Source organism: Hoplias malabaricus, chromosome X2 (genome assembly GCF_029633855.1).
Source record: "Hoplias malabaricus isolate fHopMal1 chromosome X2, fHopMal1.hap1, whole genome shotgun sequence".
NCBI classification, from domain to species: Eukaryota; Metazoa; Chordata; class Actinopteri; order Characiformes; family Erythrinidae; genus Hoplias; species Hoplias malabaricus.
This window is the reverse complement of record NC_089819.1, coordinates 26,566,809-26,580,667: the sequence shown is the minus strand read 5'-3', so window position 1 is coordinate 26,580,667 and position 13,859 is coordinate 26,566,809. Positions and strand designations below refer to the sequence as shown.

At 48.6% G+C, this 13,859-nt stretch overlaps 1 protein-coding gene across 2 annotated transcripts in view; it reads right to left on the bottom strand.

Annotated features, from left to right (window-relative positions):
* The window catches only part of LOC136676388 (fibrosin-1-like protein), a 283,573-nt gene that overhangs the window by 124,886 nt on the left and 144,828 nt on the right, over positions 1-13,859 (bottom strand). For both annotated transcript variants that reach the window (XM_066653363.1, XM_066653364.1), the window contains exon 2: positions 11,659-11,865. In XM_066653363.1, the coding sequence (XP_066509460.1) occupies positions 11,659-11,865 (207 nt within the window). The remainder of the gene's footprint in view (positions 1-11,658; positions 11,866-13,859) is intronic.

Genomic DNA, 13,859 nt, shown 5'->3' with positions numbered 1-13,859 from the left:
TTAAAAGATACAGTCTCTTCTTACTCACACACACCGCTCCACCTTAAAAGATACAGTCGCTTCTTACTCACACACACCGCTCCACATTAAAAGATACAGTCGCTTCTTACTCACACACACCGATCCACATTAAAAGATAGTCACTTCTTACTCACACACGCCACTCCACCTTAAAAGTTACAGTCGCTTCTTACTCACACACAGCGCTCCACATTAAAAGATACAGTCGCTTCTTACTCACACACACCGCTCCACCTTAAAAGATACAGTCGCTTCTTACTCACACACACCGCTCCACATTAAAAGATACAGTCGCTTCTTACTCACACACACCGATCCACCTTAAAAGATAGTCGCTTCTTACTCACACACAGCGCTCCACATTAAAAGATACAGTCGCTTCTTACTCACACACAGCGCTCCACATTAAAAGATACAGTCGCTTCTTACTCACACACAGCGCTCCACATTAAAAGATACAGCCGCTTCTTACTCACACACACCGCTCCACCTTAAAATACACTCAGATTCTGAATGGAAACAACCAGAGAGAACTGTGTTTCCGCACAATTGTAGACATTCCCTTTAAAAGAGCCTTAAGAAGTACAGGTTTAATGTGATGATGTGAGCGGTACGTGGCAGTGACATCACCATCCTGCCTCGTGAGAAATGGCCAGTGAACATGTGTGAGATCAATTTGTATCTACATATTACTGTATCATGCAATGTATCATGCCCTGGATCAGTGTCTGCTGTAAATCACACCGGCTCCTTTACAAGAGCGAATCAAGCCTCATACTGAGAGCACATTACAGCGCCAAGAGCTTTTAGGAGTGTGTGTGTCCCTGTGTGGCACATTAGCCTGGAAACACACACACACACATCCAGATCCAGATGGCTGCTTTGTGGCCTTCCTTCCGCACGGCAATTACAGCCGTGTGGAAATGACTCTTTTCCTTTCTCTCTTTGTCTCTCTCTGTGTGTGTGTGTGTGTGAGAGTGTGTGAGAGAGAGAGGGAGAGAAAGAGAGAGAGGGAGAGAGAGAGAGAGAGAGAGAGAGAGAGAGAGAGAGAGAGAGATATATTCTGGTAATCACCCACTCTGTTTATGGGCCCTAAAGTTGACAAACAGCTCCAAAACCAGGGGACGTCTGGGGCTCCTCCACAAAGTAGGACGTCAGAGTAAGACACATGATTTAACCCCAGATTAAAATCCTGTTCATTTAATCCCAAGATTAATGTGAATGTCAGATAATGTAATATAACCCCAGTATGGAGTCTGTCAGCCAAACTGCTAATTGTGTTCATCAGACTCAACACGCTCGGAGGAGAACACTAACCTCTGTTCAACAGACTCAACACGCTCGGAGGAGAACACTAACCTCTGTTCATCAGACTCAACGCGCTGGGAGGAGAACACTAACCTCTGTTCACGAGACTCAACACGCTCAGAGGAGAACACTAACCTCTGTTCATCAGACTCAACACGCTCGGAGGAGAACACTAACCTCTGTTCATCAGACTCAACACGCTCGGAAGAGAACACTAACCTCTGTTCATCAGACTCAACACGCTCGGAGGAGAACGCTAACCTCTGTTCATCAGACTCAACACGCTCGGAGGAGAACACTAACCTCTGTTCATCAGACTCAACACGCTCGGAAGAGAACACTAACCTCTGTTCATCAGACTCAACACGCTCGGAGGAGAACGCTAACCTCTGTTCATCAGACTCAACACGCTCAGAGGAGAACACTAACCTCTGTTCATCAGACTCAACACGCTCGGAGAAGAACACTAACCTCTGTTCATCAGACTCAACACGCTCAGAGAAGAACACTAACCTCTATTCATCAGACTCAACACGCTCGGAGGAGAACACTAACCTCTGTTCATCAGACTCAACACGCTCGGAGGAGAACACTAACCTCTGTTCATCAGACTCAAGCAGCTTGGAGGAGAACGCTAACCTCTGTTCATCAGACTCAACACGCTCAGAGAAGAACACTAACCTCTATTCATCAGACTCAACACGCTCGGAGGAGAACACTAACCTCTGTTCATCAGACTCAACACGCTCGGAGGAGAACGCTAACCTCTATTCATCAGACTCAACACACTCGGAGGAGAACACTAACCTCTGTTAATCAGACTCAACACTCTTGGAGGAGAACGCTAACCTCTGTTAATCAGACTCAACACTCTCGGAGGAGAACACTAACCTCTGTTCATCAGACTCAACACGCTCGGAGGAGAACACTAACCTCTGTTCATCAGACTCAACACGCTCGGAAGAGAACACTAACCTCTGTTCATCAGACTCAACACGCTCGGAGGAGAACGCTAACCTCTGTTCATCAGACTCAACACGCTCAGAGGAGAACACTAACCTCTGTTCATCAGACTCAACACGCTCAGAGGAGAACACTAACCTCTGTTCATCAGACTCAACACGCTCAGAGAAGAACACTAACCTCTGTTCATCAGACTCAACACGCTCGGAGGAGAACACTAACCTCTGTTCATCAGACTCAACACGCTCAGAGGAGAACACTAACCTCTGTTCATCAGACTCAACACGCTCGGAGGAGAACACTAACCTCTGTTCATCAGACTCAACACGCTCAGAGAAGAACACTAACCTCTATTCATCAGACTCAACACGCTCGGAGGAGAACACTAACCTCTGTTCATCAGACTCAACACGCTCGGAGGAGAACGCTAACCTCTGTTCATCAGACTCAACACACTCGGAGGAGAACACTAACCTCTGTTCATCAGACTCAACACTCTTGGAGGAGAACGCTAACCTCTGTTCATCAGACTCAACACGCTCGGAGGAGAACACTAACCTCTGTTCATCAGACTCAACACGCTCAGAGGAGAACACTAACCTCTGTTCATCAGACTCAACACGCTCGGAGGAGAACACTAACCTCTGTTCATCAGACTCAACACGCTCGGAGGAGAACACTAACCTCTGTTCACGAGACTCAACACGCTCAGAGGAGAACACTAACCTCTGTTCATCAGACTCAACACGCTCGGAGGAGAACACTAACCTCTGTTCATCAGACTCAACACGCTCGGAAGAGAACACTAACCTCTATTCATCAGACTCAACACGCTCGGAGGAGAACACTAACCTCTGTTCATCAGACTCAACACGCTCGGAGGAGAACGCTAACCTCTGTTCATCAGACTCAACACACTCGGAGGAGAACACTAACCTCTGTTAATCAGACTCAACACTCTTGGAGGAGAACGCTAACCTCTGTTAATCAGACTCAACACTCTCGGAGGAGAACACTAACCTCTGTTCATCAGTCTCAACACGCTCGGAGGAGAACACTAACCTCTGTTCATCAGACTCAACACGCTCGGAAGAGAACACTAACCTCTGTTCATCAGACTCAACACGCTCGGAGGAGAACGCTAACCTCTGTTCATCAGACTCAACACGCTCAGAGGAGAACACTAACCTCTGTTCATCAGACTCAACACGCTCGGAGGAGAACACTAACCTCTGTTCATCAGACTCAACACGCTCGGAGGAGAACACTAACCTCTGTTCACGAGACTCAACACGCTCAGTGGAGAACACTAACCTCTGTTCATCAGACTCAACACGCTCGGAGGAGAACACTAACCTCTGTTCATCAGACTCAACACGCTCAGAAGAGAACACTAACCTCTGTTCATTAGACTCAACACGCTCGGAGGAGAACACTAGCCTCTGTTCATCAGACTCAACACGCTCAGAGGAGAACACTAACATCTGTTCATCAGACTCAACACGCTCGGAGGAGAACACTAACCTCTGTTCATCAGACTCAAAACGCTCGGAGGAGAACACTAACCTCTGTTCATCAGACTCAACACGCTCGGAGGAGAACACTAACCTCTGTTCACGAGACTCAACACGCTCAGAGGAGAACACTAACCTCTGTTCATCAGACTCAACACGCTCGGAGGAGAACACTAACCTCTGTTCATCAGACTCAACACGCTCGGAAGAGAACACTAACCTCTGTTCATCAGACTCAACACGCTCGGAGGAGAACGCTAACCTCTGTTCATCAGACTCAACACGCTCAGAGGAGAACACTAACCTCTGTTCATCAGACTCAACACGCTCGGAGGAGAACACTAACCTCTGTTCATCAGACTCAACACGCTCAGAGAAGAACACTAACCTCTATTCATCAGACTCAACACGCTCGGAGGAGAACACTAACCTCTGTTCATCAGACTCAACACGCTCGGAGGAGAACGCTAACCTCTGTTCATCAGACTCAACACACTCGGAGGAGAACACTAACCTCTGTTAATCAGACTCAACACGCTCGGAGGAGAACACTAACCTCTGTTCATCAGACTCAACATGCTCGGAAGAGAACACTAACCTCTGTTCATCAGACTCAACACGCTCGGAGGAGAACACTAACCTCTGTTCATCAGACTCAACACGGTCGGAGGAGAACACTAACCTCTGTTCATCAGACTCAACACGCTCGGAAGAGAACACTAACCTCTGTTCATCAGACTCAACACGCTCGGAGGAGAACGCTAACCTCTGTTCATCAGACTCAACACGCTCAGAGGAGAACACTAACCTCTGTTCATCAGACTCAACACGCTCGGAGGAGAACACTAACCTCTGTTCACGAGACTCAACACGCTCAGAGGAGAACACTAACCTCTGTTCATCAGACTCAACACGCTCGGAGGAGAACACTAACCTCTGTTCACGAGACTCAACACGCTCGGAGGAGAACACTAACCTCTGTTCACGAGACTCAACACGCTCAGAGGAGAACACTAACCTCTGTTCATCAGACTCAACACGCTCAGAGGAGAACACTAACCTCTGTTCATCAGACTCAACACGCTCGGAAGAGAACACTAACCTCTGTTCATCAGACTCAACATGCTCGGAGGAGAACGCTAACCTCTGTTCATCAGACTCAACACGCTCAGAGGAGAACACTAACCTCTGTTTATCAGACTCAACACGCTCGGAGGAGAACACTAACCTCTGTTCATCAGACTCAACACGCTCGGAAGAGAACACTAACCTCTGTTCATCAGACTCAACACGCTCGGAGGAGAACACTAACCTCTGTTCATCAGACTCAACACGGTCGGAGGAGAACACTAACCTCTGTTCATCAGACTCAACACGCTCGGAAGAGAACACTAACCTCTGTTCATCAGACTCAACACGCTCGGAGGAGAACGCTAACCTCTGTTCATCAGGCTCAACACGCTCAGAGGAGAACACTAACCTCTGTTCATCAGACTCAACACGCTCGGAGGAGAACACTAACCTCTGTTCATCAGACTCAACACGCTCGGAGGAGAACACTAACCTCTGTTCATCAGACTCAACACGCTCGGAAGAGAACACTAACCTCTGTTCATCAGACTCAACACGCTCGGAGGAGAACGCTAACCTCTGTTCATCAAACTCAACACGCTCAGAGGAGAACACTAACCTCTGTTCATCAGACTCAACACGCTCGGAGGAGAACACTAACCTCTGTTCACGAGACTCAACACGCTCTGAAGAGAACACTAACCTCTGTTCATCAGACTCAACACGCTCAGAGAAGAACACTAACCTCTATTCATCAGACTCAACACGCTCGGAGGAGAACACTAACCTCTGTTCATCAGACTCAACACGCTCGGAGGAGAACGCTAACCTCTGTTCATCAGACTCAACACACTCGGAGGAGAACACTAACCTCTGTTAATCAGACTCAACACTCTTGGAGGAGAACGCTAACCTCTGTTAATCAGACTCAACACTCTCGGAGGAGAACACTAACCTCTGTTCATCAGACTCAACACGCTCGGAGGAGAACACTAACCTCTGTTCATCAGACTCAACACGCTCGGAAGAGAACACTAACCTCTGTTCATCAGACTCAACACGCTCGGAGGAGAACGCTAACCTCTGTTCATCAGACTCAACACGCTCAGAGGAGAACACTAACCTCTGTTCATCAGACTCAACACGCTCGGAGGAGAACACTAACCTCTGTTCATCAGACTCAACACGCTCGGAGGAGAACACTAACCTCTGTTCACGAGACTCAACACGCTCAGAGGAGAACGCTAACCTCTGTTCATCAGACTCAACACGCTCGGAGGAGAACACTAACCTCTGTTCATCAGACTCAACACGCTCAGAAGAGAACACTAACCTCTGTTCATCAGACTCAACACGCTCGGAGGAGAACGCTAGCCTCTGTTCATCAGACTCAACACGCTCAGAGGAGAACACTAACCTCTGTTCATCAGACTCAACACGCTCGGAGGAGAACACTAACCTCTGTTCATCAGATTCAAAACGCTCGGAGGAGAACACTAACCTCTGTTCATCAGACTCAACACGCTCGGAGGAGAACACTAACCTCTGTTCACGAGACTCAACACGCTCAGAGGAGAACACTAACCTCTGTTCATCAGACTCAACACGCTCGGAGGAGAACACTAACCTCTGTTCATCAGACTCAACACGCTCGGAAGAGAACACTAACCTCTGTTCATCAGACTCAACACGCTCAGAGGAGAACACTAACCTCTGTTCATCAGACTCAACACGCTCGGAGGAGAACACTAACCTCTGTTCATCAGACTCAACACGCTCAGAGAAGAACACTAACCTCTATTAATCAGACTCAACACGCTCGGAGGAGAACACTAACCTCTGTTCATCAGACTCAACACGCTCGGAGGAGAACGCTAACCTCTGTTCATCAGACTCAACACACTCGGAGGAGAACACTAACCTCTGTTAATCAGACTCAACACTCTTGGAGGAGAACGCTAACCTCTGTTCATCAGACTCAACACGCTCGGAGGAGAACACTAACCTCTGTTCACGAGACTCAACACGCTCAGAGGAGAACACTAACCTCTGTTCATCAGACTCAACACGCTCGGAGGAGAACACTAACCTCTGTTCATCAGACTCAACACGCTCGGAAGAGAACACTAACCTCTATTCATCAGACTCAACACGCTCGGAGGAGAACACTAACCTCTGTTCATCAGACTCAACACGCTCGGAGGAGAACGCTAACCTCTGTTCATCAGACTCAACACACTCGGAGGAGAACACTAACCTCTGTTCATCAGACTCAACACGCTCGGAGGAGAACGCTAACCTCTGTTCATCAGACTCAACACACTCGGAGGAGAACACTAACCTCTGTTAATCAGACTCAACACGCTCGGAGGAGAACACTAACCTCTGTTCATCAGACTCAACATGCTCGGAAGAGAACACTAACCTCTGTTCATCAGACTCAACACGCTCGGAGGAGAACACTAACCTCTGTTCATCAGACTCAACACGGTCGGAGGAGAACACTAACCTCTGTTCATCAGACTCAACACGCTCGGAAGAGAACACTAACCTCTGTTCATCAGACTCAACACGCTCGGAGGAGAACGCTAACCTCTGTTCATCAGACTCAACACGCTCAGAGGAGAACACTAACCTCTGTTCATCAGACTCAACACGCTCGGAGGAGAACACTAACCTCTGTTCACGAGACTCAACACGCTCAGAGGAGAACACTAACCTCTGTTCATCAGACTCAACACGCTCGGAGGAGAACACTAACCTCTGTTCACGAGACTCAACACGCTCGGAGGAGAACACTAACCTCTGTTCACGAGACTCAACACGCTCAGAGGAGAACACTAACCTCTGTTCATCAGACTCAACACGCTCAGAGGAGAACACTAACCTCTGTTCATCAGACTCAACACGCTCGGAAGAGAACACTAACCTCTGTTCATCAGACTCAACATGCTCGGAGGAGAACGCTAACCTCTGTTCATCAGACTCAACACGCTCAGAGGAGAACACTAACCTCTGTTTATCAGACTCAACACGCTCGGAGGAGAACACTAACCTCTGTTCATCAGACTCAACACGCTCAGAGAAGAACACTAACCTCTATTCATCAGACTCAACACGCTCGGAGGAGAACACTAACCTCTGTTCATCAGACTCAACACGCTCGGAGGAGAACGCTAACCTCTGTTCATCAGACTCAACACACTCGGAGGAGAACACTAACCTCTGTTAATCAGACTCAACACGCTCGGAGGAGAACACTAACCTCTGTTCATCAGACTCAACACGCTCGGAAGAGAACACTAACCTCTGTTCATCAGACTCAACACGCTCGGAGGAGAACACTAACCTCTGTTCATCAGACTCAACACGGTCGGAGGAGAACACTAACCTCTGTTCATCAGACTCAACACGCTCGGAAGAGAACACTAACCTCTGTTCATCAGACTCAACACGCTCGGAGGAGAACGCTAACCTCTGTTCATCAGGCTCAACACGCTCAGAGGAGAACACTAACCTCTGTTCATCAGACTCAACACGCTCGGAGGAGAACACTAACCTCTGTTCATCAGACTCAACACGCTCGGAGGAGAACACTAACCTCTGTTCATCAGACTCAACACGCTCGGAAGAGAACACTAACCTCTGTTCATCAGACTCAACACGCTCTGAAGAGAACACTAACCTCTGTTCATCAGACTCAACACGCTCAGAGAAGAACACTAACCTCTATTCATCAGACTCAACACGCTCGGAGGAGAACACTAACCTCTGTTCATCAGACTCAACACGCTCGGAGGAGAACGCTAACCTCTGTTCATCAGACTCAACACACTCGGAGGAGAACACTAACCTCTGTTAATCAGACTCAACACTCTTGGAGGAGAACGCTAACCTCTGTTAATCAGACTCAACACTCTCGGAGGAGAACACTAACCTCTGTTCATCAGACTCAACACGCTCGGAGGAGAACACTAACCTCTGTTCATCAGACTCAACACGCTCGGAAGAGAACACTAACCTCTGTTCATCAGACTCAACACGCTCGGAGGAGAACGCTAACCTCTGTTCATCAGACTCAACACGCTCAGAGGAGAACACTAACCTCTGTTCATCAGACTCAACACGCTCGGAGGAGAACACTAACCTCTGTTCATCAGACTCAACACGCTCGGAGGAGAACACTAACCTCTGTTCACGAGACTCAACACGCTCAGAGGAGAACGCTAACCTCTGTTCATCAGACTCAACACGCTCGGAGGAGAACACTAACCTCTGTTCATCAGACTCAACACGCTCAGAAGAGAACACTAACCTCTGTTCATCAGACTCAACACGCTCGGAGGAGAATGCTAGCCTCTGTTCATCAGACTCAACACGCTCAGAGGAGAACACTAACCTCTGTTCATCAGACTCAACACGCTCGGAGGAGAACACTAACCTCTGTTCATCAGATTCAAAACGCTCGGAGGAGAACACTAACCTCTGTTCATCAGACTCAACACGCTCGGAGGAGAACACTAACCTCTGTTCACGAGACTCAACACGCTCAGAGGAGAACACTAACCTCTGTTCATCAGACTCAACACGCTCGGAGGAGAACACTAACCTCTGTTCATCAGACTCAACACGCTCGGAAGAGAACACTAACCTCTGTTCATCAGACTCAACACGCTCGGAGGAGAACGCTAACCTCTGTTCATCAGACTCAACACGCTCAGAGGAGAACACTAACCTCTGTTCATCAGACTCAACACGCTCGGAGGAGAACACTAACCTCTGTTCATCAGACTCAACACGCTCAGAGAAGAACACTAACCTCTATTCATCAGACTCAACACGCTCGGAGGAGAACACTAACCTCTGTTCATCAGACTCAACACGCTCGGAGGAGAACGCTAACCTCTGTTCATCAGACTCAACACACTCGGAGGAGAACACTAACCTCTGTTAATCAGACTCAACACTCTTGGAGGAGAACGCTAACCTCTGTTCATCAGACTCAACACGCTCGGAGGAGAACACTAACCTCTGTTCATCAGACTCAACACGCTCGGAGGAGAACACTAACCTCTGTTCATCAGACTCAACACGCTCAGAGGAGAACACTAACCTCTGTTCATCAGACTCAACACGCTCGGAGGAGAACACTAACCTCTGTTCATCAGATTCAAAACGCTCGGAGGAGAACACTAACCTCTGTTCATCAGACTCAACACGCTCGGAGGAGAACACTAACCTCTGTTCACGAGACTCAACACGCTCAGAGGAGAACACTAACCTCTGTTCATCAGACTCAACACGCTCGGAGGAGAACACTAACCTCTGTTCATCAGACTCAACACGCTCGGAAGAGAACACTAACCTCTGTTCATCAGACTCAACACGCTCGGAGGAGAACGCTAACCTCTGTTCATCAGACTCAACACGCTCAGAGGAGAACACTAACCTCTGTTCATCAGACTCAACACGCTCGGAGGAGAACACTAACCTCTGTTCATCAGACTCAACACGCTCAGAGAAGAACACTAACCTCTATTCATCAGACTCAACACGCTCGGAGGAGAACACTAACCTCTGTTCATCAGACTCAACACGCTCGGAGGAGAACGCTAACCTCTGTTCATCAGACTCAACACACTCGGAGGAGAACACTAACCTCTGTTAATCAGACTCAACACTCTTGGAGGAGAACGCTAACCTCTGTTCATCAGACTCAACACGCTCGGAGGAGAACACTAACCTCTGTTCATCAGACTCAACACGCTCGGAAGAGAACACTAACCTCTGTTCATCAGACTCAACACGCTCGGAGGAGAACGCTAACCTCTGTTCATCAGACTCAACACGCTCAGAGGAGAACACTAACCTCTGTTCATCAGACTCAACACGCTCGGAGGAGAACACTAACCTCTGTTCATCAGACTCAACACGCTCGGAGGAGAACACTAACCTCTGTTCACGAGACTCAACACGCTCAGAGGAGAACACTAACCTCTGTTCATCAGACTCAACACGCTCGGAGGAGAACACTAACCTCTGTTCATCAGACTCAACACGCTCGGAAGAGAACACTAACCTCTGTTCATCAGACTCAACACGCTCGGAGGAGAACGCTAACCTCTGTTCATCAGACTCAACACGCTCAGAGGAGAACACTAACCTCTGTTCATCAGACTCAACACGCTCGGAGGAGAACACTAACCTCTGTTCATCAGACTCAACACGCTCGGAGGAGAACACTAACCTCTGTTCATCAGACTCAACACGCTCGGAAGAGAACACTAACCTCTGTTCATCAGACTCAACACGCTCGGAGGAGAACGCTAACCTCTGTTCATCAGACTCAACACGCTCAGAGGAGAACACTAACCTCTGTTCATCAGACTCAACACGCTCGGAGGAGAACACTAACCTCTGTTCACGAGACTCAACACGCTCGGAAGAGAACACTAACCTCTGTTCATCAGACTCAACACGCTCGGAGGAGAACGCTAACCTCTGTTCATCAGACTCAACACGCTCGGAGGAGAACGCTAACCTCTGTTCATCAGACTCAACACGCTCGGAAGAGAACACTAACCTCTGTTCATCAGACTCAACACGCTCGGAGGAGAACGCTAACCTCTGTTTATCAGACTCAACACGCTCAGAGGAGAACGCTAACCTCTGTTAATCAGACTCAACACTCTCGGAGGAGAACACTAACCTCTGTTCATCAGACTCAACACGCTCGGAGGAGAACACTAACCTCTGATTCTATAAGTGAACAGGAACTCACCCGTTTGTTCTTCTTGGAGTACGTCCTCTTCAGCAGTCGCTCCTTCACCCGTTCCTGAGTCCTTTCCAGGTTCGGCAAGTCACCAAACACACTATCGTCCAGATCTGGGGTCACCTCCTCCTCTTTCTCCTTCTCCTCTTTCTGTCGTTTCTCACCTGTCGTCTCCCATCGCTCCTTCCCTCCGGGCAGCTTTACTCCATTTCTCTGCTGAAGTTAAGAGGAGGAACAGGGTTAATAAAGAGAGAGGGCGAGAACACCCTGTATACCACCTGGGACACCAGAGTAACCACCTAGCAACACCCAAGCAACACAATAGCAACCACCTCGGACATCAGATCAAACACCTGGCAACTTCCTACAAACACCCAAGTAACTACCTGGGACACCAGAATAACCACAAAGCAATGCATCTGAAACAGCCTAGCAACCCCCTTGGTCACCAGAGTAAACGATCAACACCATAGCACAGTGCACTAATCTCTGATTGACGCTCTCCTAACGACCGGGATTATACACATTGTGTGTTTGTGTGTGCAAGCGAGAGAGCTGGTCCGAGAGAGAGAGAGAGAGAGAGAGAGAGAGATTAATTAGCTTATCTCAGCAGTGAGGAAGTGATTTCGGAAGCTACTAAATTGAAAATCACGACTCAGCAAATCAGTTAGAGTTAACAAAGACCCTCGATCAATACTCGGCTGAAGTTGAGAGATCTCACATATTTTACTGAGACAGCCACCAGAAATACAGGGTTACAGCCTTCTCAGCTTCACTTGCACAACATCTGTCAAAAAGCCTCTGGGGTCGATAAAAAACGCCCCCCCTCCCTCTACTGACACTCACTGGCCACTTTATCAGAAACACCCCCCTCTACTGACACTCACTGGCCACTTTATCAGAAACACCCCCCTCTACTGACACTCACTGGCCACATTATCAGAAACACCCCCCCTCTACTGACACTCACTGGCCACTTTATCAGAAACACCCCCCCTCTACTGACACTCACTGGCCACATTATCAGAAACACCCCCCTCTACTGACACTCACTGGCCACTTTATCAGAAACAACCCCTCTACTGACACTCACTGGCCACTTTATAAGAAACAGCCCACTCTACTGACACTTACTGGCCACTTTATCAGAAACACCGCCCCTCTACTGACACTCACTGGCCACTTTATCAGAAAAACCCCCCTCTACTGACACTCACTGGCCACTATATCAGAAACACCCCCCTCTACTGACACTCACTGGCCACTTTATCAGAAACAGCCCCCTTCTACTGACACTCACTGGCCACTTTATCAGAAACACCCCCCTTCTACTGACACACACTGGACACTTTATCAGAAACACCCCCCTCTACTGACACTCACTGGCCACTTTATCAGAAACACCCCCCTCTACTGACACTCACTGGCCACTTTATCAGAAACACCCCCCTTCTACTGACACTCACTGGTCACTTTGTCAGAAACACCCCACTTCTATTGACACTCACTGGCCACTTTATCAGAAACACCCCCTCTACTGACACTCACTGGCCACTTTATCAGAAACACCCCCCTATACTGACACACAATGGCCACTTTATCAGAAACACCCCCCCTCTACTGACACTCACTGGCCACTTTATCAGAAACACCACCCTCTACTGACACTCACTGGCCACTTTATCAGAAACACCCGCCTCTACTGACACTCACTGGCCACTTTATCAGAAACACCCCCCTCTACTGACACTCACTGGCCACTTTATCAGAAACACCCCCCCCCCTTTCTACTGACACTAACTGGCCACTTTATCAGAAACACCCCCCTCTACTGACACTCACTGGCCACTTTATCAGAAACACCCCCCTCTACTGACACTCACTGGCCACTTTATCAGAAACAGCCCCCTCTACTGACACTCACTGGCCACTTTATCAGAAACACCCCCCTTCTACTGACACTCACTGGCCACTTTATCAGAAACACCCCCCTTCTAATGACACACACTGGACACTTTATCAGAAACACCCCCCTCTACTGACACTCACTGGACACTTTATCAGAAACACCCCCCTCTACTGACACCCACCGGCCACTTTATCAGAAACACCCCCCCTACTGACACTCACTGGCCACTTTATCAGAAACACCCCCCTCTACTGACACTCACTGGCCACTTTATCAGAAACAACCCCTCTACTGACACTCA